The following is a 25,983-nucleotide window of genomic DNA, read 5'->3' on the forward strand; positions in this document are numbered from 1 at the left end:
CAGGTGCTTGCCACTATGCCTGGCTAATTTTTGTATTTTTAGTAGAGATGGGGTTTCACCATGTTGGCCAGGCTGGTCTCGAACTCCTGACTTTGGGTGATCCACCCACCTTGGCTTCTCAAAGTGCTGGGATTACAGTCATAAGCCAATGTGCCTGGCTGACAGTGTAATGCTTCCACCCTGCATTTCATTACAAGGCAACCCAAAGCCAACGAGCCCATTTTGACATGGGCCCATCCCTCATGGGCATCTCATCTCTCAGTCGGGGGTGGGGATGTTTTCTTATCTTCCAGGTGGCCAAGAGCATGCTTCTCTGATCCAAGTGTGCAAAGAGTCAAGTATTCCTCAATAACTACTATTAGCCATCCTTAAAGTATATTTCCTACTTAGTTATCACACACCAAAGCTGTCTCATAATGCGAAGTAATTTCTCATATCCCCCAAACTCAAAACTGTCAGATAACACAACGCAAAACAGAACAAAGTCTTTGATTTTGAGAGGGATCTACCTGCTTTTACTTCCTGGGGTTTCATGAGGAAAACAGAGGTGTTTCTCCCCCCCACCAAAATGGGGTCTGTGGTGCCTCCTCTGTTTTTCCCAATGAGTTCCAGACTACCAGAAGTTATCTTAGGGCCTCTCATGTATGCATTAAGAGTGGCAAGACAAAAAAAAAAGAAAAAAAAATTGAGAAAAATAATTCAGTCGACTGAGAAGAAAAAAGTCTTTTTCCAAAAAACAAGTTCCAGGAAGAGAAAAATATAAAGGCCCTTTAAATATACGTATAGCTTGTTTATCCACTTTTAATTAAGCTGACTTTTAGCCATAGCGCTCTTAAAAAAAAATCCTTTAAAATTTTTTATTACCTGACTTCACCATGCCAAGCGGCATATTTTTGGCTCTTGAAGTCTATCACGGGTAACTTCCCACATGAAATTAATCTGTTTTAACTAAGGTTACAACGTAACCATGGACACATAGGTGTCTCAAAGAGATGGTAAGTAGTTTCTTTTTCTTTTCTTTCTTCTTTTTTTTTGTTTTTACAAAATTTAGAATCTCCCCCAGGGTAGTTTAGAGAAAGAAAAATTCAAGATAGGAAATCAGAAGCTATCCATGGGGTGGGGGGAAACCTCAATAAATGGCAAAGTAACATAAATGAAAGACCAGAAAGGAATCATTCTAGAAGGCAAGAATAGAACCCAGGCTGCCATTGTCAAAAAGCAAAGCCTTAGCTGCTGAGTTAGAGCAATGAGAAGTTTCTATTGCTCTTCCCAGAAGGATCCTAGAGAAGCCAATTTCAAGCTTATAAGGGCTTTTAACCGCTCAAGATAATTTTTAGGGCTATGACATGAACCTCCAAATTCCTGTCCTCTGGATGGTGGGAGCTAAGAGAAAGTATCTCCGCACAGTCACAAGGTTAAATTAAGCTCTTAAGGACACAGGACAGAAATTTCTTTTTCTTTTTTTTTTTGAGATAGAGTCTTGCACTGTCGCCCAGGCTGGAGTACAGTGACCTGATCTCCGCTCACTGCAACCTCCACCTCCTGGGTTCAAGCGATTCTCCTGCTTCAGCCTCCCAAGCAGCTGGGATTATAAAATTAGCTGGCCACCATGCCCAGCTAATTTTTTGTATTTTTTAGTACAGACGGGGTTTCACTATGTTGGCCAGACTAGTCTTGAACTCCTGATCTCATGATCCACCCGCCTTGGCCTCCCAAAGTGCTGGGATTACAGACATGACCCACTGCGCCCAGCCTATACAAGACAGAAATTTCATACAGTATTGGTTTCAGAAACCCATCCGTAGCAAAGTTGGTAACTGACCAGCCTGCCAGACTGGCTTGAAAAGTGGGCTGATAGAGGTCCTAAACTCACATTCTATCTTGTGATGCCCCTCTCTCTGTTACAGAACACAGAAAGACAAAGTCTTAGCACAAAGTACACCAGATTTGCTACTGCCTGAGACTAGTCTTACAAATCCTTTTTGTATTAATCAAATGCTTGCAGAGAGACAAATAGTGATGTTTACCATTTACCCAGACTGAGAAAGAGAGAGAGACCAGAAACTCGGCTGGTAAGAATTTCTTACCCTGTTTTGCCAGCATACCAGGTTTCCAGGCTCCCTTTCTCAACGGAGCGGCTTCTGATGATCCTGCTTACTGCGCCATAGCTGTGGGGTTCAAGAGAAAATCACCCTTTACTGTTTTATGGAACCATCGGCAAGATTCTTAATTTGCAAGATGCTGCCCAACGGGCTGCATGGGGAACGGAATTAACATTTTCCATCCCAGCAAAACACACATAACAAAACGAACCCTAGTCATCTAGTTCAGCACCCAATATCAACCTGGCAAAGCTCAAACTTTTTCCCCATTGATCCCTGTTGTCTCTGATCCATTCCAGGTGGGAAGGGACGACCTCCGAATGGTAATTCACAATGGGATCTCTGGGCAAGGCAAAGAGCAGATAGTCACCCCAAGAGACAGGCCTGTTGAGCCTTCCTTAGGGCTCATGGAATGTGACCAGACAAATAAGGAGGGTTCTCTGAGTTAGGCCCCTTCCATCACCAATTCCTTTTGAGATCCCTTCCACATTACAAACATACACAAAGATGAGATGGATGGAAGGCCTTCCAAACCATACTGCTAACCAAGAACTCCAAGAGTATCCCTTCCAAACTATCCTCCTATTCTCCATCTGAGAAACCTTGAAATCTTCCTGATTGAGAAGTCTCCCAAACAAGGACTCTTCCTACTAGTTAGAAAGAGCCAACTGAGACCACCCGGGAGCCGAAGAGACACCCTGCAATGGGGCTACAGCCACGCACACCCCGTGGAGCTGCGGACACCCCACCATAGGGCTACAGAACCAGTCGGGAGAAGGAAGGAGGCATTGGCAGTGCCTAGGATACTCGCCAATCCAGACTTCCCACCATGGGGCTACAGAGAGACACCCTGTGATAGGGCTACAGTTCAAGGATGTCTCCCCAGGACTATTTTTCCACTGCAATTAAATCCATGCACATTAGGTCAGCAGCGCCTCCCCAGTAGAGAGAGTACCAGAGAAAGAGTAATTCACACAGAGCTGGCTGTGCGGGAGAGCGGAGTTTTAGTACTATTCAAATCAGTCTCCCCTAGCGCTCCTTTTTTTTTATTTGGGACGGAACCTTGCTCTGTCGCCAGGCTGGAGTGTAGTTGCGCGATCTCGGCTCACTGCGCGATCTCGGCTCACTGCAACCTCCGACTCCCAACCTCCGACTCCCTGGTTCAAGCTATTCTCCTGCCTCAGCCTCCTGAGTAACTGGGACTACAGGCACATGCCACAATGCCCAGCTAATTTTTTTTTTTTTCGTATTTTTAGTAGAGACGGGGTTTCACCACGTTGGCCAGGATGGTCTTGATTTCCTTACCTCATGATCTACCTGCCTTGGCCTCCCGAAGTGCTGGGATTACAGGTGTGAGCCCCTGTGCCCTGCTCGGGGAGTGGAGTTTTTAAGGATAACTTGGTGGGTGGGGGAAGCCAGTGAGCCAGGAGTGCTGATTGGTCAGAGATGAAATCACAGGGAATCGCAGCTGTCTTCTTGTGCTGAGTCCTTTCCTGGGTGGTGGCCACAAGATCGAATGAACCAGTTTATTTATCTGAGTAGCGCCAGCTGATCCATCCAGTGCAAGGCCTGCAAAATATCTCAAGCACTGATCTTAGGAGCAGTTTAGGGAGGATCAGAATCTTGTAGCCTCCAACTGCATGACTCCTAAACCATAATTTCTAATCTTGTGGCTAATGTTAGTCCTACAAAGACAATCTAGTCCCCAGACAAGAATGATGTCTGCTTTGGGAAAGCGCTGTTACCGTCTTTGTTTAAACTATAAACCATGTTTCTCCCAAAGTTAGTTCAGCCTATGCCCAGGGACAAACAAGGACAGCTTGGAGGTTAGAAGAGGCAAGATGGAGTCAGTTAAGTTAGATCTCTTTCACTGTCTGAGTCATAATTTTGCAAAGGCGGTTTCACCTGGTCGAGTTTTGTAGATTTGATTACAGACTGTGATCCAAAAACACTGAACCAACTTATAGTTCCATCAATTAGGCATAAATGTATTTATTTTCCCCATAGCCCCATTCATTGACTAAGTTTTATCAATTTAACGGATTTTTGTTAAGTCTCTGGAAAACAGACTATGTTCTCTCTCTGTGTGTGTGGTGGCGGAGACTAGCTAAAAAGCGAAGGTATCTCTGGTTTCCCTGTCTTTTTTTTTTTTTTTCTTTTTTGAGACAGGGTCTCACTCAGTCACCTAAGCTGAAGTGCAGTGGTGCAATCTTGGTTCATTGCAAACTCCGCCTCCCCAGCTCAAGCAATCCTCCCACCTCAATCTCTCCATTAGCTGGGACCACAGGCGCAAACCACTGTACCTGCCTAATTTTTGGTAGAGACGGGGTTTCACCATGTTGCTTGCCCAGGCTGGTCTCAAACTCTTGCACTCAAGGAATCTGCCTGCTTCAGCCTCCCAAAGTGCTGGGATTACAAGCCACTGTGTCCGGCCTTCCCTGCCATTATATGAACAAAAACCTGAAAGTTTTCAATGGCCTTCCTGTTTAATATGATCACAGTACGATACTATTGATAGAAAATCTAACCAAATTCTGGCCAGGTGTGGTGGCTCATACCTGTAATCCCAGCACTTTGGGAGGCTGAGATGGGTGGATCACTTGAGGTCAGGAGTTTGAGACCAGCCATGGCCAAAATGGTGAAACCCTGTGTCTACTAAAAATACAAAAATTAGCTGGGCGGAGTGGCACAGGTCTATTCCCAGCTACTTGGGAGGCTGAGGCAGGAGAATCTCTTGACCCAGGAGGTGGAGGTTACAGTGAGCCGAGAGCCACTGCACTTGAACCTGGGTGACAGAGCGAGACTCTGTCTCAAAAAAAAAAAAAAAAGAAAAGAAAAAAGAAAAAAGAAAAGAAAATCTAACCAAATCCTGTAATGCTATGATGCTCTCGTACTGGATAAGAAAAGTGTTCAAGCCAAGGAGATGCCATCCCACTGAACTCTATAAAGATAAAATCATACAGGAAAATCCCCTTCCTCTCCATGCCTCCCCTTCCCTGTTAACCCCCCTTGTCAGCTCCTGGTCCCAAAACCTAGGTCTTTCGATTCTTCTCATAGTGGTTTTATCCAGTAGTTCTCATCCTAGTTGTACATTAGCCTCATCTGAGGAACTTAAAAAATACTGATGCCCAGGCCCCACCTCAGTGATTCTGATTTGATTCCTCTGGGTGGAGCCTGGTCATCTGTGTTTGAAGAATCTTCCCAAGTGAGGCTAATCTGCAGCTGAGGTTTCCAGTCATAAAGCTAACCAAAGTCAGTGCTCAATGCATGTTTCTTGAATGACTCAATGATTAAATGTGTCTTAATTGGGTAACTGTGCAGTTGTTCCACGTGGGTGGCAGAAAGCCAGTGAGGGTGATTAGGAAGTTCTGTTCTGCAGGAGTAAGTGGCATTAACTGGTAAGGGTGCTATGTTCACAGCATTCTCTACCTGCCATCTAAGATGCATTTCTGAGGTGTTGTATTTCTTTTTTATTGAAATAAAATTCACATAACCAAAAATATACTCTTAAAATGTACAGTTCAGAGGCCGGGCACAGTGGCTCATGCCTGTAATCCCAGCACTTTGTGAGGCCGAGGCCTGCGGATCACCTGAGGTTGGGAGTTTGAGACCAGCATGGTCAACATGATGAAACCCTGTCTCTATTAAAAATACAAAAATTAGCTGGGTGTGGAGGCACATGTCTGTAATCCCAGCTACTTGGAAGGCTGAGGCATGAGAATTGCTTGAACCTGGGAGGCGGAGGTTGCAGTGAGCCAAGATTGAGCCACTATACTCCAGCCTGGGTGACAGAGCAAGACTCCGTCTCAAAAAAAAAAAAAAAACTACAGTTCAGTGGTTTCTAGTATGCTCACAAGGTCATACAACCATTATCACTATGTTCAAAACATCTTCATCATCCCCCAAAAGAAACTCTGTATCTACGAACAGTACTCCTCATTCTCCCCTCACCCCAGCCCCTGGCAACTGCTTATCTACCCATTGGTATCTATAGATTTGCCTTTTCTGGACATTTCATAGAAAAGGAATAATACACAACATGGTCTTTGTGACTGGCTTCTTTCACTTAGCATAATTTTTTGTTTGTTTGTTTTTTGAGAAGGCATTTTGCCTTCCCAAAGTGCTGGGATTACAGGCATGAGCCCCCGCACCTGGCTTTAACAGTATTTTTGTTTACTATGTATGTATCATTAATTTAACCCCAGAGGGTTTCTGGTAAGCCCTCTTGGCCCAACCTTGAAGACCATGAGGGAGCCTGTGGTTTGGGGATGGGTCATATGTCCCTGAGCAGGGCAGCTTCCTTCTCTGGGAGAAGGCTTGGTCACAGGGAGGCGACTGAAAGTAACATTGCTGGTGGATATCTTTCTACATAAAAGGTGCCGGGCTAGGGTGACAAGAATAGATATGACATTATTCCATATACCAGGATTTACAATCCAGTGACAGGTATTGCGACCATCATTCCAATATGAGGCAAAGTTTGATAAGAACTATAGGAGAGACTGCAAATTTAAGAGAGACAGATTAGGAACAGTAAATTCTAATTAGAAGACGTGATTACTATAGCTTTGTAGTAAGTTTTGGAATTGAGAAATGTTAGTCTTGCAGCTTTGTTTTTTTTTTTCCTCAAGATTGTTTTGGCTATACTGAGTCCCTTGCATTTCCGTATGAATTTTTCTTTTTTTTTTGAGATGGAGTCTTGCTCTGTCGCCTAGGCTAGAGTGCAGTGGCGCGATCTCCGCTCACTGCAAGCTCCACCTCCCGGGTTCACGCCATTCTTCTGCCTCAGCCTCCCGAGTAGCTGGGACTACAGGCACCGCCACAACGCCCGGCTAAATTTTTGTATTTTTAGTAGAGACGGGGTTTCACCATGTTGGCCAGGATGGACTCGATATCCTGACCTCGTGATCCGCCTGTCTCGGCCTCCCAAAGTGCTGGGAATACAAGTGTGAGCCACCGCGCTGGGCCTCTGTGTGAATTTTAGTATCAACTTGTCAATTTCTGCAAAAAGGGCAGCTGGAATTTTGACAGAGATTGTATTGAATCTGTACATCAATTTGGGGTGTACTGGCATCTTAACGATACAAGTCTTCCAACCTATGAACAGGGGATAATTTTCCATCTATTTAAATCTTTAATTTTTTTGATGATGTTTTGTAGTATTCAATGTACAGCTCTTGTATTTCTTTCTTTCTTTTCTTTTTTCTTTTTCTTTTTTGAGACAAGTCTCTCTCTCTGTTGCCCAGGCAGGAGTGCAGTGGCATGATCTCAGCTCACTGCAACCTCTGTCTTCCGGGTTCAAGCGATTCTCCTGCCTTAGCCTCCCGAGTAGATGCAATTACAGGTGCCAGCCACCATGTCCAGCAACTCTGTGTATTTTTAGTACAGACAGGGTTTCACCATGTTGGTCAGGCTGGTCCTGAACTCCTGACCTCAGGTGATCCACCCACATCAGCCTCCCAAAGTGCTGGGATAACAGGCATGAGCCACCATGCCCGGCCAGGTCTTGTATTTCTTTTGTTAAACTTATTCCTATTTTATTCTTTTTAATCCTATTGTAAATGGGCTTTTTAAAAATTACATTTTTGAATTACTTCTAGTGTAAGAAATACAATTGATTTTTGTGTATTAATTGTGTAACCTGCAACCTTGCTTAGCTCATTTGTTATCTTTAATAGTGGAGTGTTTGTGTGTCTGCGTATGTGGATTCTTTAGGGCTTTTTATACACAATATCATGCCATCTGCAAATAGAGATAGGGATAGTTTTACCTCCTCCTTTCCAATGGGAATGTATTTTTTGTTTCTTGCCTAATTGTCCTGGCTGGAACCTACAGCACAGTGATGAAATAGAAGTGATGAGAGCAGACCACCATGTCCTATTCCTGAGCTGAGGCGAAATATTCAGTTTTTCACTATTAAGTATGATAGTAGCTATGGGTTTTTCATAGCTATATGAAATATTATATATATTCCAGGCGCATGCCTGTACTCCCAGCTACTCAGGAGGCTGAGGTGGGAAGATCGCTTGAACCCAAGAGGTCGAGGCTGCAGTGAGCCAAGATGACACCATTGCATTCCAGCCTGGGTGACAGAGTATATATATATATATACACACACACAGTTTTTTTTTTTTTGTGACAGAGTCTCACTCTGTCACCCAGGCTAGAGAGCAGGGGTGTAATCTTGGCTCATGGCAACTGCCACCTCCCAGATTCAAGTGATTTTCATGCCTCAGCCTCCCGAGTAGCTGGGATTGCAGGTGTGCACCACCATGCCTGGTTACTTTTTGTATTTTTAGTAGGGACCAGGTTACACCATGTTGGTCAGGCTGGTCTTTTTTTTTTTTTTTTTTTATTATACTTTAAGTTCTAGGGTACATGTGCATAACGTGCAGGTTTGTTACATATGTATACTTGTGCAATGTTGGTGTGCTGCACCCATCAACTCGTCAGCACCCATCAATTCATCATTTATATCAGGTATAACTCCCCAATGCAATCCCTCCCCCCTCCCTCAGGCTGGTCTTGAACTGCTGACCTCAGGTGATCTGCCCGCCTAGGCCTCTCAGAGTGTTGGGATTGCAGGTGTGAGCCACTGTGCCTGGCAGTTTTTCATAGATTTTTAAAAATCAGGTTGAGGAAGCTCCCTTTTACTTCTAGTTTGTTGAGTGTTTTATCACAAAGAGGTGTTGGATATTATCAAATGCTTTTTCTGTGATTATTCAGTTGATCCTATATGTCTTTTCCCCTTCCGAATTTTTTTTTTTTTTTTGAGATGGAGTCTTGCTCTGTTGCCCAGGCTGGAGCGCAGTGGCATGATCTCAGCTCACTGTAAGTTCCGCCTCCTGGGTTCACGCCATTCTCCTGCCTCGGCCTCCCAAGTAGCTGGGACTACAGGCACCCACCACCATGCCCGGCTAATTTTTTTTGTACTTTTAGTAGAGACAGGGTTTCACCGTGTTAGCCAGGATGCTCTCAATCTCCTGACCTTGTGATCTGCCCGCCTCGGCCTCCCAAAGTGCTGGGATTACAGGCATGAGCCACCGCGCCCTACCCCCTGCTTCCGAATATTTTAAGAAAGGCATCTTGCCAGTGGACTGTAGTCCCAACTTAGGTCTCAACACAGCTAGTAGGGGAGATACGTGACTGTTCTTTTTTGTTTGTTGGCTAGTCTGACTTAAACACTTATTACTATTACTATTGTTATTATTTTTTGAGTCAGCGTCTCGCTCTGTCACCCAGGCTGGAATGCAATGGTGTCATCTTGGCTCACTGCAGCCTCGGCCGCTTGGGTTCAAGCCATTCTCCTGCCTCAGCCTCCCGAGTAGCTGGGATTACAGGCACCCACCACCACGCCTGGCTAATTTTTGTGTTTTTAGTGGAGACGGGGTTTCACCATCTTGGCCAGATTGGTCTTGAACTCCTGACCTCAGGTGATCCACACGCCTCAGCCTCCCAAAGTGTTGGGATTGCAGGTGTGAGCCACTGTGCCTGGCAGTTTTTCATAGATTTTTAAAAATCAGGTTGAGGAAGCTCCCTTTTACTTCTAGTTTGTTGAGTGTTTTATCACAAAGAGGTGTTGGATATTATCAAATGCTTTTTCTGTGATTATTCAGTTGATCCTATATGTCTTTTCCCCTTCCGAATTTTTTTTTTTTTTTGAGATGGAGTCTTGCTCTGTTGCCCAGGCTGGAGTGCAGTGGCGTGATCTTGGCTCACTGCAACCTCCGACCCCTGGCAAGCCATTCTCCTGCCTCAGCCTCCCGAGTAGCTGGGATTACAGGTGCCTGCCACTGCGCCTGGCTAATTTTTGTGTTTTTAGTGGAGACGGGGTTTCACCATCTTGGCCAGATTGGTCTTGAACTCCTGACCTCAGGTGATCCACACGCCTCAGCCTCCCAAAGTGTTGGGATTACAGGCGTAAGCCACCGCGCCTGGCCAAAACACTATTATTAAAATCACTTATTTGTAAACAGGTAATATTTGCACATGATAAGTACAAATCATTTAGTGAAAAGTCAACGGTGACAGGCTTGCTCTGTTTTATTCCCTTTCGGCAAACAGGTGCCCATTTCCTCGCATTTTGTCTATGGTGACTTTCTTGCAACAAAGGCAGAGATGAATTTTTTTTTTTTATTTAGTATTTTACCATTTCAAACAATGTTGCTATGCTGTCTTTGTATATATGTCATTTTGCACATGAGAGTTTCTGTAGAATGAATCTCTCTACGTGGAAGTGCTAGGTCTTAAGGTGTCAGCATTTGCCGTTTTGATAGGTGTTACCAAATAGCCCTCTGGGAAAGTTGAACTAATTTATACCGTCTTCAGCGAAGCATGCTTGGACCTGTTCCCCACAGTCTCCACTAACCTTGTTAACATCTTAATACTTGCCAATCCGAGAAGGGAAACACGACCCTCATTGTAGTTTTAATTTGCATTTATCTGATTATGAATAAAGAGTTAGCATCTTTTCAAGTCTAAAAATCTTAAAAACAAAAACAAAAACAAAACTCCTCCTGAATTCTACCCGCCCAGCAGACTCAAGACTCGCGACCCGGCCGTTGGCACGACGCGGGACGCCGGTATGGCAGTGGCGGAAGAGGCAGATATCGCGGACCACCCCCCTGCCCCCAATTCCTTTCAAACAATTCCCTCCCAGCCGCTGAGCCCCGCCCCAAGTCCGCCTCTGGCCGGCTTGGGCGGAGCGCAAGGCCAGTGGGAGGTGCTGAGCCGCCTGATTTATTCCGGTCCCAGAGGAGAAGGCGCCAGAACCCCGCGGGGTCTGAGCAGCCCAGCGTTCTCCGTACAGCGCCCGCGTCCCTGCAGCATGCCGCGCCCCCGCCTGCTGGCCGCGCTGTGCGGAGCGCTGCTCTGCGCCCCCAGCCTCCTCGTCGCCCTGGGTGAGTGGAGCGCGCCGCCCTCTGGCCCTCGCCCCTCCTCCCCGCGCAGCTCGCAAGTTTGCCCAGCGCCCTCCCTCCACCTCCACTGTTGACAAACTTAGACAAAGCCCCGGGGACCGGGCCGGGCAGAGGGGCGGCTTCTCCCGCTGCTCCATGGCGGGACAGGGGGATGCGCCCCTGCCGTCTCTGCGCTGGGGTTTTTGGGCTGGGACTCGGGTGACAGCCCTGCCGCCCCCAGGATGCGGCTTACAGATAATGACAAAGGAATTCGCTGTGTCGGGCCTCTCTTTTCCCTTGTGAAAAATCAGGCCAGGGAACTGCGTTTGACTTTCGAACCCCTTCCACCTGAGAGATTCAAGGACTCTAGTATGGATAAGTCTTCTCTGGATAACTTTGTCCTGGCAACTCCCCACCAACTCCAATTGGCTGGACAGTTCATTGGATTTTTGCGCTCCCAATTGTCCGTGTCTGGTCACATAAGGGAAGGGCTGGGGAGTCGGTGCAGTGGACGCGGGCCGTAAGTAGGGCCCGGGAGGGGACCCAGAGGCTGCGCGGAGGGCTGCTTGCTGATGGGAGTCTTCTGACTCCCTCCCTCCCGCGGCCTTGGCCGGCTGCTGTATCTTCCCTGGTCCTCCTCCGCCTACCAGGAGGCCTCCGGCGCCCAGCTGGGCCCCTCGCAGGCTGGACTTGCGGATGCCCCGAGCCATTCACCGTGGAGCGCTGGGAGAGGTCAGGGCCAGGACTCTTTAGGCGGCCCCTCTATCATTTTTCTCATGGGATTGACTGAAGCAAGGCAGGTAACAGCTGAGCCCCAGCCCTATGTCTTGTGATCTGCCTGACCTTCAGGGCTAGAACTTCCAGAGTGCTCTAAGCTCCCAGGAACTTGGGAGCTCCTGGCCCTCCCCAGCCACCATGAAAGACAGCTGGATCTTCATAGCCCCTTTCTACTCTTCTCTGTACCCCCCAACCTGAACCCTGGCCAAATGTTACTGGAAAGTCCCCGAAAGAGCAGGGCTCTGAAGTCCCAAAGATGTTTTTATACAGGGTGATCTGGCCTTTTCCAGAAGGAGGCAACACCATACCTACCTTACATACAGGTAACCTGGCTGGGTAGGGTACATTTTTCACTTTCCCTTTTTACCACTGGACCGTTTTGCCCTGGAGTAGTGTAGGGAGAGGGCCGGTGCAGTTGGGAGGTAAGAGTCCATTCCCAGCCCAAGCCTCTGTCTGTGTCAGTGCTCGCCCCCGCCTGCCAGGTCAGAGGAAGGATTACCTGCTATTTAAAGCCAATGACTAATAGCTCCTTGGGAGCCACTTTAAGCTCCCCAGGCCCTTGAAGGCGGAGCTCTGAGGGCAGATCGCTCATTAATGGTGTTGCTGGCGTGGGATGAACTCTCTGGGGGCTTTGGGATTCCAGGAGGACTCTCCAGCCTTGGATGGGTGACTCTGAGGGGGAGGCAAAAAGATTTCTGTTTTTTTTTCTTTTTTTTTTGAGACGGAGTCTTGCTGTGACGCCCAGCCTGGAGTGCAGTGGCGCGATGTCGGCTCACTACAAGCTTCGTTCCCTGGGTTCATGCCATTCCTCTGCCTCAGCCTCCCAAGTAGCTGAGACTACAGGCACGTGCTACCACGCCCGGCTAAGTTTTTGTATTTTTAGTAGAGACAGGGTTTCACCGTGTTAGCCAGGATGGTCTCAATCTCCTGACCTTATGATCTGCCTGCCTCAGCCTCCCAAAGTGTTGGGATTACAAGCGTGAGCCACCATGCCTGGCCAAGGCGAAAAGATTTCTCATGTCTTGCTCCAAATGACAGATTTGGGTGTAGGGTCTCAGGCAGCCCTTCTGGGATGCTAAGGTCGGCTAGAGGACCCTTGTTGGGCCCAGCCAACCCAGCAGAGTCAAGGGATTGAGGACAGGCCCTCCTGTTCCTCCTCCTGTGTTCTCCACCACCGAGGCTGATGGTGCACATCTGTCATATAGGTTCCCATCCAGAAGCCCTGGTGGCGTCTACAGCCCTTGCCCCCTGGTGGTTCTGAAATCACCCTTCCTTTTCACTCTGCCCTGACTTCCTCTCTCACCACGCTCTCCTGCTCTCCACCTTCACCCTCTTCGGTGGGATTTCTGCATTTCAGCCAGAGGGTCCTGTCTGCAGCTACCAGATGCTCCCTACCCTAGGGGAGCTCAGCGGCATGTCTGCACTTGGGCCTTTTCAACCTTCTTCATCCCGCAATTGGAACTGACTTTCCCACTCCCATCTCACACTTGAGAATCTCTGTTTCTTGTTTTTTTTTTTTTTTGTTCCCCCCTGGTGGACAATGGTGAGGAGGGTGAAGGAAGGTTAAAAGCACTGCTCTACAGCATGAAAAACTAAACTTGTCATTCTTCAGATCCCGCCCAGTCTGGCCCCAGCCTACCCTTCCAGCTGCACCTAACTGTGCTCCAACATACCACACCCTCTGTGCGCCTGCTTTTCTTGGAACGTTCTTTCCTCATTGCCCAGTCTGGCACCCCCCTTACTTTGTCTTCTAGACCCAGCTTGAATATTCCCTCCTCTGGGAAACTTCCATCTCCCCAGCAGAAATCATGCCTCCAGTGACGGTTCATGCAGGCTTCTGGAGCGTTGGGCAATGTTCCTCATCTGTGGACTTGCTGGCCTCTTTCCCGTTGGCTTCTTGAGGCCTGAGCTGCATCTGATTTCTCTGTCTCAGGGGCCCAGCATGGTCATTGGCCCTCTCAATGTTTCCTGGATGATCATTGTGCTGTTCCTGTGTCAGGGCTGCCGTTGGAGGTGACATCTGTGACTCCGATCTATGCCTGAATTGGTGGGCAGAACCTGCTCGGTGGGCCAGGACAATGCTTCCTTCCACTGCCCCTGTCTTAAAGTCCTCATAGGCTTCCTTTGCAATCAGACTGCTGCCAAGAGACCTGCCCTGGACCTTGCCTGCCTCTCCAGACCCCTGCTGCCAGCTCTTTTGCCAGTGGGCAGTGGTCCCCAGCACCATTCCCATTGTCAGCCAGCGCTTTTCTGGACACTCCCAGGCCACTTGGAAAGCTGGGCACTTCCCTTACGTGGGCTGATTCGCCTACACGTGGACTTCCTTGGCTCTAGGCTGACTCAGGCTCCATCCAGCATCAGACTGGGGAAGAGGGAGAGGAAGAGATAATGGGCTGAGTTTGAGTGGAGGGTCCTTTTGGGCTGGGCCCATCTGCTACTTCTCATCTCTGTCCCCAGCTCCTTCCTGATCACCTGCTCATCATACCTGTCTCTGTCCCCAGATACCTGTTCCAAAAACCCCTGCCACAATGGTGGTTTATGCAAGGAGATTTCCCAAGAAGTGAGAGGGGACGTCTTCCCCTCATACACCTGTACGTGCCTTGAGGGCTACGCGGGCAGCCACTGTGAGATGAGTGAGTATCTGGGGGTGCTTGTTGCCTGTTTCTGGCAGTAGACCCTGAGCCACAACCCTGGTGGCATAGGCCATGTGCTGGCCTTAGTCCCTCCCTGCCGTCCCCACCCCAGTGGAGGTGTCAAGGCCTCCTCTGGGGAGATGAAGAGAGAGAGACAGAGCCTCAGTTAGACCAAGGGGGTAAAAGGGTCGTGTTTGTTCCTTCTTTCTGCCTGGCGCTCTTTCCTGAGACTGCTGGCCAGGCCTGATGCTGCTGCAGAGGAGTGAGGGGTCGTGGTCACCCCGGAGGTTGTGGGAGTGCTGTTTCTTGAGTCACCATGAGCCAGACACACAGCATTAGGATTAAGTCGTGAGGATTTTTCTACCTAAGAGGGGAAAACAAACACATTCTTAGTCTTTTGGGGCCCAGGAACTCGGTAAATCAGGCTTGGTTTCAGAGTCTGACAGTTCCTGGCCCAAGTTTGACCTGCGGCCTCATCACAGAGCTGGGGGGGAGGAGGGAGAGGCCTGGGCCAGCTGAGCCATCCCCTCGAGGTCAGGTGGTCAGAGGCCCTGCGTGCCCAGAGGGGCCTTGCGTGACCTGCCTGGTTATCCACTTGGCCACAGAATGGCCCTAGGTGGGGTGCCAACAGCAGTTCCCCTGCTGTCCTCCCTCCAGGCCCAGCTGGAGTCCCTTCCACTCAGTGCTCCCACCCCACCAGGACTCCTCATGGGGTAGGCGAGTCGCCCACATGCGGGCCCAGGGATGGGTGGAGTGGGGGTCCTGGGTTTCTGAATCTAGCAGGTCGGTCGCTGAGCATCTTGGGTAGGGGGCAGGGGACATCTTGCCCTCCTTCAGGGAGATGTGAGGATGGGCTCTGAGGTTTGCTGGCCTCCAGAAGGAGGGGGCAGGGGGCTTGAGCCAGCTGGGTGGGAGCAGGAGCCCTGGGAGAGAGCAGGTCGTGTGTAGGATACCTTTTACCTCCCAAGTGGCCCTGGGGCCTGTGCCTTGGGCCCCGGCCTGAGGCCAGATGTGTTTGAGATCTGGGTGGAAGGGTGTATATATGGTTTGGGGGACGGGTTGCTAAGGCAATCAGAGCCCTGGGTGGGGCCCGGTGGGGCCACTAACGAGTGTCCTGGGAGCTGAGGTAACCGTGGGTATGCCTGAGTTGGAATTACCCACCCTGACTTCTAGCTTCTGGGCCTGAGATCCGCCCCAGGCTGGACATGGCTGCACCCAGGAAGAAGGCAGGGGTGACCACACAGCGGAGGAAGCCCTCAGAGGGACCTTCGTAGCTCTTCCTTGCCTTTTATGTGGTATGTTTCCTTAGAGCCAACAAGGACCCTGTGAGCCCAAAGAATGCACATTGGACTCCTTCAGGGTGTGAGTATGGTGGGGTATAGGGATTGTCCTAGAGGCAGACTGGGGTCAAATCTCAGCCACTGGCCGAGCTCTGGTCTTGGGGCTCTGGCCTCACTTTGCACGTTCCCCTCCCAGCCAGAGTGCGCTAACACTGAGCTCGTCTGAGCCTGTGATGCTGGAGGAAGAATAGGTCTGTCTGTGGGTTCTCTGCTTGGCAGCTGGAAGGCTGCCAAGGAGCACGCTGGGGGATCCCCAGGTGATGAGAGAAGCTTGGCCTGTAGGTGGGCCTCGTAGCTGTCCTGGGTTCCTGGGACCGCACTGCTGGAGTGATGGTGAGGGGGATGGGGCCTCGGCCAAGGACATGTTCACAGATGGCTAGGTGAGGGCCCACAGGTGGAAGGCACAAAGAGGGAAAGCAGAATGGCATTTGTGCCCCACCTGGAGAACTCCTACTAGTGGGATTCTAGAAAACTCCAGGCAGATTAGCTTCTTTCTTTGTGTGCAGTGCTGGTACTGTTCACTGCCAACCAAGGTAACCCTTCTCCCAAAGCCACCCTCCTGAGGAAGCCAGGGGCTGGCTGAGGATGGCATCCCTTCCTAGTGGGGGGGGGGCACTGAGGAAGAGGGGGTCACACTGGTATTCTGTGCACCAGACTAATTGCTGCCAGATGCCCTATATGAACGTGGCCACCTCCCACAGCCTGGAGGGGGACTCTGTTTTCCATGAGTGCCAATCACGGCCATCCCCAGAGTGCTACCCTGGCTGGGATCCTCTGGCAGCCCTGCGTCCTGGCCTCCCATGACTCTGCTCAACCCCCTTGTCCTCACCACTCCCAGCCACATACCTTTTCTTGGCAGCTTGTCCTGGGCACTGCCTTCGTTGTCCCTTTGTGGTCTTTGTTCTGAGAGAGGCTCTGAGGTTCTCCCCGGCCCTGGGGCCTAGGCAGAGGCCATTGAGTCTTATTTTCTTGTCCGTTGGGTCCCAGCTAGGCCCAGGAACCTGCTGGGATAGCCACCTGACTGTCACCTCCCTCCCCTCAGAGTGTGTCGAGCCGCTGGGCATGGAGAATGGGAACATTGCCAACTCACAGATCACTGCCTCATCTGTGCGTGTGACCTTCTTGGGTTTGCAGCATTGGGTCCCGGAGCTGGCCCGCCTGAACCGCGCAGGCATGGTCAATGCCTGGACACCCAGCAGCAATGATGATAACCCCTGGATCCAGGTATGCCTGGGGATGGCCCTGGGGCAGAGCGATGGAGAGAAGGCTCGATGAATGTTCCTGCATTTGGGGGTTACCATGGGAGGGTTCATCACTGGAGTTCAGGTGGCAAGGTGGCAAGTTCCCACAGGTGAAGTGTCTGTAAGTGGATGGCATCCCTGGGGGAACCTGGTATGGGGTCAGGGTGAAGGGGGAGCGGGCTCCAGGCTGTGGAGGGCTGTGGGTACTCGATGAGGCCCCTAGAGGCTGGGGCAGAAGAAGCAGGCACTTTGTGCGGGTGGTGTGCTCAGTTGCCCCTTCTTTACTGCTGTTGTTGGGTTGTTCCCCCACCTAGTGCGGAGAGTGAAGGGATGGGTCTGCTTGGATCTTGAGTGGAAAGAACCCAGGAGATAAGGGTGCCATCTCCCCTTCCCTGTGTCCAGGTGAACCTGCTGCGGAGGATGTGGGTAACAGGTGTGGTGACGCAGGGTGCCAGCCGCTTGGCTAGTTATGAGTACCTGAAGGCCTTCAAGGTGGCCTACAGCCTTAATGGACATGAATTCAATTTCATCCATGATGTTAATGAAAAACACAAGGTAGGTCTTGTTGGGGCCTGAAAGAGGGGCTGTGGTCCATACCCCCTAAGGTTCTAGCATTGACTGAGGACCCCCAGTGAGTCCAGAGAACCCTGGGTGATTGGCCATGACATGGGTCTTAGGGTGCATCTTGGCTTCTAGAAATTGGGAAACCCAGACTGTGTGCATGTTCTGTGGTTTACAAGCAATAGTCCCACTTTAGAGATGAGACTAGTGAGACCCAAAATGGTACAGTGACCTGTTGAGGGTGGTAGTGGTGGTGGAGCTGGGTTTCATTCTGAGCCTTCAGGGGTACATGTACAGTTGTGTAGGTTGTACACTGCTCAAGGACGTCATTACTAAGCAGGCACCATTCACAGTACAGACATTGTACATTTGTGGAACTCTCTCAGAAAATTGTCATAATAAACTATTTGAGAAAGGAGTGCCTTTTCCTAATTTGCAAAGAGGCACCCTGTAGGTTACAGGTGACTTTGTGTCAACTATAGGGGTTCATGCCCAGGCTCCATGATGATTAAGGAAAGTGAGAGGAGAATCTGTGTGGAGGGGTACAGAGTGACCAAAGGAGAGGCTGCTGTGTGAGCCCCTGCTGGCTCTTCCAAGTCCTCTTCACCCTTCCGGCCACACCTCTGCCTCCCAGGTCTGAAAAGGAAGATGATGTAACCCCAGGGAGGGGGACTGCCCAGATGGACCCCCCTCCCCCAGTCTTGTCCCTTCCCTCCTAGGAGTTTGCGGGTAACTGGAACAAAAATGCGGCGCATGTCAACCTGTTTGAGACCCCTGTGGAGGCTCAGTATGTGAGGTTGTACCCCACGAGCTGCCACACGGCCTGTACTCTGCGCTTTGAGCTACTGGGCTGTGAGTTGGACGGTGAGTGCTGGGGGTGCCGGTAGGGGGCCACCGTGGGCCAGTCCTAGGAGGTGGCCCTCCCTGCTGCCTCTTTTCTCAGCCAAACTGAGCTGGGTAGGGCAGCAACAAGGCCCGGGGACCAGGCTTCACTCAGGAAACACACTCTAGGGACTCACCTGGCCATAGCAGTGCCACCCAGGTGTTTGCTGTCGGCCAACCCATGACCCAGGGCGTTCTGGCTGATAGAGAAAAAGACATCGATTTTCAAAGTGTTTTCACTTCTTCTGGTTGGCTCCTGTCCTGTAGCTTCGAGAACATGTAGCGTTAGGTGTGTTTGGCAGATGTCAGCTTTACGAGGGCAGATAATTTGTCTGTTTTGTTTGCTTCGGTATTCCCAGTGCCTAGAATGGTGTCTGGTTTATAGGGACTCCATAAATATTTGATGAATGAGTGAATGAATGAATGGGGGGCGTGGGGCCCCGATGAATGATTTATTAAGGGTACACATCTGGTAGGTATTAAGACTTGGTTTAGATCTCTGGGCTCCCGACCCCACCCATCCAGAGCTTTCCTTGCCAAACTCTTAGAGTCTGCACCCCAGAGAAACACAGGGGCTTCTTGGACCATGAGGCTTGGAGTTGGTGCTTCCTGCTGCCTTTTCCAGAGATTTCCAAAGAGGTTTCCAAAGAAATTCCCCAGATGGAGAGTTGGGGGGGACCAGAAAGGGACAGCTTTCTGCAGACCCAGGAGACAGCCTTGGTGAGGTTAGGGTGCAGGGTTTGGGCTGACAGACATTGATTGCCTCAGCGCAGCTCAACTCAGCTTTCCTTTTTGAGGGCTGGGTATTTCTCTCTCTTTGCAGCCACAGTGCCACCTGCTGGCCGTCAGTGGAACTGTAAGACTCGCTAAGCAGAGCTGCAGAGTGGAGGTTCTTATCTTACCCACTGGCATTTTTAGCTTACCCAGACCTGCCCTCCTGCGCCCCCCCTTTTCCCCTCTGTGACACTTCTCCCTGTTGTCTCATTTCAGGCACCACCCAAATACCCCTCAGAGCTGAGTTCAGTGCCTGGCTGGATTTAGTGTTTTTAGTGTGAACTTGTGTAGGTATGCTTCCTCCACCAGGGGGCCTTTTGAGCCTTATTGTTTCAGTGGGGAGTATAAGACTGCCTTCTGCTAGAAGGAAATGTAGCCTACTGGGAAAGGACAGAGCCAGGTCTGTGCACCTCTCCCTGGAGTCCCTGCCACTTGCTGTTTTGGCTTGAAGCCTTTAGCCATTAAAGTTGCTTGGATCCAGGCGTGGCTGGCCCCTGCTCAGGGCCAAGAGAGGGTGAGCCTTGCAAACTAAGGAAGCCCAGGTACCCTGTCTGCTTCCTTCAGGGTCTGGACCACTCCTTTCCCTATAGGCCTTCCAGTCAGCGGGAGAGTGTTGGTGCATGTGTGCATGTGTGTGAGTGGGGCTGAGGTCTGGGGGTACCTGGGATTCCACAAGGGATTCCTCTTTGCAGGCATGGTGCCTTTGGTGAATTAATTATTTAATTCAATTGATGTTTATTAAGATATTGATTAAGCCCCTCCTGGGTACTTGGCTCTAGGGAATGATTGCCTGACCTCACGGAATTTGCATTGTAGCAAGGGAGGCAGACTTGAGGCAAGGAACAGATGACAGAGAGCAGTAACAGCTCTGAAGAAAAGCTAGAGGGTGATGAGATGATCATGACTTGGGGTGAGGGGAGAGAGCAAGACAAGGACTGCTCTGTTGGGAAGGCCTTTGACTGGAGGCCTGAATGATGGAGAGCCAGCCACATGAAAAACTTAAAAAGAGCACTGCAGGCAAGGAACTGGTAAGTGCAAAGGCCCTGGGGCATGTTGAAGGATGGAAGGAAGGCCAGTGTAGCTGGATCCTAGAGACTGAGGGGCAGCTTGGTAGGTGAAGAGCCCCAGGGACCCACAGTGTCATCACCTAGGAGCTTCTTAGATATGCAGACTGAGGCTGAGTGCGGTGGCTGACACCTATAATCCCAGCACTTTGGGAGGCCGAGGGGAGTGGATCATCTGAGGTCAGGCGATCAAGACTAGCCTGGCCAACATGGCAAAACCCTGTCTCTACTAAAAAAATACAAAAATTAGCCGGGCATGATGGCGGGCACCTGTAATTCCAGCTACTAGGGAGGCTGAGGCAGGATAATTGCCTGAACCCAGTCAGGAGGCAGAGGTTGTAGTGAGCTGAGATCATGCCACTGCACTCCAGCCTGGGTGACAGAGCCAGACTGTGTCTCAAAAAAAAAAAAAAAAAAAAAAGAAATACAGACTAAAAGCCCCAGCCTACACTTGCTGAAACAGAATCTTTTTTTAACAAGATCCCCAGGTGATCTGGGAGAATTACTCCCCTAGTATCTTATTTTATAGATGGGGAGACTGAGACCCAGAGAGAGGAAGGGACTTCCTAGAGTGATGGAGCTGACAGTTCTGCCCCTTCCCTGGTGCCCCTTCCAACTGTATTTTACCAGGAAGGCTGTCTGACTTCCTGGGGAGGCTGAGTGAGGAGGGTATGAACCGCTAGAAGCAGATGATCTGTAGAGAGGTCTGCATTGAGCACATTGTGCAGAATTGGTGTCCTCTGCAAAGCTGCCCAGGTTTTAGCCTGCCTCAGGCCTCTCCTCTTCTGGGACCAAGGGACAACCAGTTCCCAGCCCAGTAGCCTCTCTTTGAGGGGGAAGGTGGTGGTTCCCTGGTGCACCGCCATCAGGAGGCGATGGTCCCATCGGCAGGCATCGTCAACACACCCTGGAGGCAAACGTCTTGAGTGGTGAGGGTGCAGGTGTCTGGAGGGCAGTGATATAACTTAGTTGGCTCCCAGATTGCAGGGGGCTCTCCAGTCCCACCGTCCACTCCTGCCTCCCTCAACTCCCCAGAGGGATAGACACTTGTGGAGTGAGGAGACACCCCCATCATCCTCTTGGGAGTTGTATCTCCTGCCCATCCCCAACTGTTCTCTCCATGTGCCATGTGCAGATACGAATGCAAGACAGCCCAGCACATTCCTGAGTGTTTGAGGCAGGGCTGAGTGAAACAAAGGGCAGCTTCCCGGGCCAGCCCTCACAGGCCTGTGTGACAGCATGCCCAGAACATCTGAGTGTGCGAAGGCCCTCTGGGAGACACCAAGTCAGAGGGGCTTCTGGAGAATGGAAATAGAGATGTTCCTGAGCCCCAGGAGTTGTCTGATTTCTCTAACTGCCAGCTGCTGGAGGGCAGGGGTGTTGTCCTGTTCATCACTGGGTCGCCACCAGGCAGGCCTTCATCATCTAGCTGGGATGTGTGGATGGTGGAGGTGATGCCATAGTGTGACGTTAAGAGTTTGTATGTGACTTGGGCACGATGCTTAATGTCTTTCAGTTTTCTCATCTGTAGAATGGGCTTACTAATTTCTACTTCATTTAGTGTTTTTTTTTCTTTTTTTTTTGGTGGCAGAAAAATATGACTGAAGTAAGCATTGAATAAATGAGCTGGTTGTTATTAAAGTAGATAGTGGCTGTGCCATGGGACGGATGGGAGGCCGAGGCGATGGGGGCAGTGCTGTGAGTCCAGAAGAGGAAGAAATCCTGCCCAAGTGAAGTAGAGCAGGCTTCTTGGAGGAGGTGTCTCCAGAGTCAGGCGTTGAAGGAGGGCAGGAGGTGGTGGAGCAGGGGCTTCCCTGGTACAGAGGGAGAAGGGTGGTGAGTGGGAGGTCTTGGGTGATCTGTGAGGAGCTGAGCCCGGCTGGTTGTGGTGAGGAACTGGTGGGGCTGGCAGTGAGAGGGTCGCACAGTTGGCCCTGCAAGGTGGATGGAGCTGCTTTCTGTTGCTGAAGAGCATGCCAGGGGCTGGTCAGGATCCACAGAGTTCTTTCTGCTTCATCGCCTTGTGCTCCCGCCCCTGGGAGCTGTGGATCCCAGATCCAGATGACAGCCCACCTTGCTGGCAGGATGCTTCAATCCCCTGGGCCTGAAGAATAACAGCATCCCTGACAAGCAGATCACGGCCTCCAGCAGCTACAAGACCTGGGGCTTGCATCTCTTCAGCTGGAACCCCTCCTACGCACGGCTGGACAAGCAAGGCAACTTCAACGCCTGGGTTGCGGGGAGCTACAGTAACGATCAGTGGCTGCAGGTGGGCCAGCCCCTTCTTGGGATGCAGGGCTGGGGTTGGGCGGGATGAGGTGGGACTGCCAGATCTTTGACCTCTCCCCAGCCCAGGCTTCTGCTCCCCAAGAGAGTTCTGGAAAAGCCTTATTTTTCTTTGGCTTTTCTTTCTTCTTCACACCTGTACTCCCTTCTCCTGATTCTGCTTCCACTAAGGTGGAAAAGGATGTGTGTGTGTGTGTGTGTGTGTGTGTGTGTGTTTATACACAGGAGGAGAACTGCTCCATGGGCTGCCACAGGGTTGACAAGGCTCAGCCTGTGGACAGCAGGGCAGAAGCGGAAGAGGAAGACATGACCCAGGCATCTTGGGACCTCTCCCCTGAGCACAGCATACATATTCTCTGACTCAGTGTCTAAGAAGCCACCATGTGACAGCCCTTGTCTGTCATTGAAACTGGGAAACAAAAGAGAGTCATGGAAAGCCAGAGCTTGTTTTATAGATGAGGAAGCTGAGAGCTGGCAGGACGACAATCTGCCTAGTACCCACCTGCTGGCTGGCAGTGAGTTGGGTTTACACCTGGATGTTGGGGAACTGTGTGTCCAGGCGCAGCCGGCAGGTTCTCCAGGGAGGTCAGGGACTGGGGACAGGAGGTCTGTCTCAGGGCCCCATGGAGCACACTGTGGAACTGGGTTCTGTGAGGAGCTGCCTGCCTGTGGACACCCTCAGGACCAGTATCGACTGTGGGCAGCACTGCAGGGAGCCTCTAGAGCAGTTCATGTCCCTCCAGGCTGTGGCCTCTCCTGTCCTTCTTCCCATCATAGCATAGTGCAGGTCTCAGGCAGGGGTGGTTGGTGTTGAGTTGGCCAGGGCCCAGACTCTGAGCCTTACAGCAGTGAGGTACCGAACACCATGTGTGGCCAAGTAGGTGGTATTATTTATGCCCCCCCAAGGCTTTTTTTTTTTTTTTTTTTTTCCTGAGACAGAGCCAGGCTGGAGTGCAGTGGCGCCATCTTGGCTCACTGCAACCTCTGCCTCCTGGGTTCAAGTGGTTCTTCTGACTCGGCCTCCCTAGTAGCTGGGATTACAGGCACCCGCCATCAGGCCCAGCTAATTTTTTGTATTTTTAGTAGAGACAGGGTTTCACCATGTGGGCCAGGCTGGTCTCAAAATCCTGACCTCAGGTGATCCACCCGCCTCGGTCTCCCAAGGTGTTGGGATTATAGGCGTGAGACACCACATCCGGCCTTCTGCCCATTTTATAGCCAAGGAAACTGAGGCTCAACCAAGTAGTTTTTTTTCAAAACTAGAATTCATGCCTCAGTGTGTCTGCCTCTTTTCACCTTACTGGAGATGGTCCCAGCAGAGAAAGTGTGCTTGATTTCTTCTGTAGGTGGACCTGGGCTCCCCGAAGGAGGTGACAGGCATCATCACCCAGGGGGCCCGTAACTTTGGCTCCGTCCAGTTTGTGGCATCCTACAAGGTGGCCTACAGTAATGACAGTGTGAACTGGGCTGAGTACCAGGACCCCAGGACTGGCAGCAGCAAGGTGGGTGTCTGTCCAGCTGCCCACCCTTTGCCATTCCTTCATTCCTTCCCTGGGAGTCTGGCCTGGGGCTCTGAGGGGAGGGGGGCTGGCTTGGGGTCCTCCTGACACCTGCTCTGCCTCTAGATCTTCCCTGGCAACCGGGACAACCATTCCCACAAGAAGAACTTGTTTGAGACGCCCATCCTGGCTCGCTATGTGCGTGTCCTGCCTGTAGCCTGGCACAACCGCATCGCCCTCCGCCTGGAGCTGCTGGGCTGTTAGTGGCCACTTGCCATCCCCAGGTCCTCCTGCTTTCCATGAGCCCACCACCTCCTGGCTTCTCAGCCCCTTTAAATCACCATGGGACTGGGGACTGGGGAAGGGGAGGGTGTTCAGAGGCAGCACCATCACACAGTCACCATCACACAGTCACCCCTCCCTCCCTCTTCTTCACCCTCCACCTCTCACAGGCCCTGCCCCAACCCCTAAGCCCCATCCCCTAACCCCCAGCCCTCACTGTCCTGTTTTCTTAGGCACTGAGAGATCTGAGTAGGTCTGGGATGGACAGGAAAGGGCAAAGTAGGGCGTGTGGTTTCCCTGCCCCTGTCCAGACCCCCGATCCCAGGCGTGTGTGTCTCTGTCTCTCCTAGCCCCTCTCTCACACACCGCATTCCCGTGGTGTCCTCAAGAAAGGCCTGGAAGCACCAGGCTGGAGATAACAGCCTCTTGCCCATCAGCCCTGCGTCGGCCCTGGGGTACCATGTGGCCACAACTTCTGTTGCCCCCTGTCACCAAGACACTTCCCCTTGTCTCCCTGGATACCTCTCTTGCCCCTTGTCCTGAAGCCCAGTGAGACAGAAGGGGGTGGGGTGGGTCTATGGGGAGATAAGGGAGTGAGGTCAGAGGAGGGCATGGGTTGGCAGGGTGGGTGTTTGGGGCCCTCTGTGCTGGCTTTTCACCCCAGAGGACACAGGCAGCTTCCAAAATATATTTATCTTCTTCACGGGAACTCTTGGTGTGGTTCCTTATTGTTTCATGGGAATGGGATTTAAATTGCACTGGTTTCCCCATCCCCCACCTATGGTCCTCTCTGAGCCCCAGCTTGCTTGCTTGCTTGCTTGCTTTTTTTTTTCTTTTTTCTTTTGAGACAGTCTTGCTCTGTTGCCAAGCTGGAGTGCAATAATGTGATCTTGGCTCACTGCAACCTCTGCCTCCCGGTTCAAGCGTTTCTCCTGCCTCAGCCTCCCAAGTAGCTGGGACTATAGGTGCATACCACCATGCCCAGCTAATTTTTGTATTTTTAGTAGAGATGGGGTTTCACCATGTTGGCCAGGATGGTCTCAATCACTCGACCTCGTGATCCACCTGCCTCAGCCTCCCTAAGTGCTGGGGTTACAGGCATGAGCCACCGTACCCGGCCCCATCTTTCTTTATGTCACCTGCCTGACTACACATAGCTTCATAGCAGGCGGAGGGAGTCAGGACTTCCTGGTCTTCAAAGCCTGACTTCCCCTCTTCCCTCTGCTTTCTATCTCCATGCCCATTTGGCCCTGGGCCCCACAGCTGCTGCCTGGTCAGGGGCCCAGCAAGCGCCTGGCAGACGCTGTCTCCTGAATGCTTTTGCTCCCTTCCTTCCTGGGGCAGCTGGTTTTCCCCTTCAGCAGTTTCCATTCTCTCTGCAACTGGAGTGGTGGGCTGGAGGAACTATTAGACCAGTGAACCTGGGCGCCTTCAGAACTGGAGTTCCTGGGGTGGGTGCAGCGTGGGACTAGAGGAGGGGACCAGGGCTCTGCCAAGTGGGCATGAGGCCTCCTGCCTGAACACACTGCTTCCTGGTAGGCCACTGGTGTGTGTGCTCCAGGGATACCCTCGCTGCCCTCCCCTGTGTGGGGTCATCAAGAAGTGGGGGCGGGCCTTGCAGGCCAGTGTCTTGGCGATCTGGGAG

At 51.1% G+C, this 25,983-nt stretch overlaps 1 protein-coding gene across 5 annotated transcripts; it reads left to right on the top strand.

Annotated features, from left to right (window-relative positions):
• The first annotated feature begins 10,785 nt into the window (after positions 1-10,785).
• MFGE8 (milk fat globule-EGF factor 8 protein) lies at positions 10,786-25,047 on the top strand. Of its 5 annotated transcripts, XM_011948322.1 has the most exons (9): positions 10,786-11,002; positions 14,278-14,409; positions 16,792-16,973; positions 17,393-17,545; positions 18,271-18,415; positions 22,356-22,540; positions 23,904-24,059; positions 24,183-24,340; positions 24,572-25,047. In XM_011948322.1, exons 1-8 carry the CDS (start codon positions 10,930-10,932, stop codon positions 24,318-24,320), a joined length of 1,164 nt encoding a protein of 387 aa, XP_011803712.1. In that variant the 5' UTR covers positions 10,786-10,929; the 3' UTR covers positions 24,321-24,340; positions 24,572-25,047. The 5 variants fall into 5 exon arrangements, with proteins under 5 accessions (XP_011803712.1, XP_011803711.1, XP_011803715.1 ...); XM_011948321.1 differs by having other exon boundaries at positions 24,183-25,047; XM_011948326.1 differs by lacking the exon at positions 10,786-11,002 and adding an exon at positions 11,093-11,795 and having other exon boundaries at positions 24,183-25,047.
• The last annotated feature ends 936 nt before the right edge of the window (positions 25,048-25,983 follow it).

The sequence above is a fragment of the Colobus angolensis genome, unplaced genomic scaffold (genome assembly GCF_000951035.1).
Source record: "Colobus angolensis palliatus isolate OR3802 unplaced genomic scaffold, Cang.pa_1.0 Scaffold278, whole genome shotgun sequence".
Classification (NCBI taxonomy): domain Eukaryota; kingdom Metazoa; phylum Chordata; class Mammalia; order Primates; family Cercopithecidae; genus Colobus; species Colobus angolensis.

What these genes read in the sequence shown, in the direction of transcription:
- MFGE8 (XM_011948321.1), top strand. Translation starts at nt 10,930, where the DNA reads ATGCCGCGCCCCCGCCTGCTGGCCGCGCTGTGCGGAGCGCTGCTCTGC. An exon ending in GGGCAGCCACTGTGAGATGA is followed by an intron (nt 14,410 to 16,791) that starts GTGAGTATCTGG and finishes CCCTCCCCTCAG; the next exon opens with AGTGTGTCGAGCCGCTGGGC. An exon ending in ATGATAACCCCTGGATCCAG is followed by an intron (nt 16,974 to 17,392) that starts GTATGCCTGGGG and finishes CCCTGTGTCCAG; the next exon opens with GTGAACCTGCTGCGGAGGAT.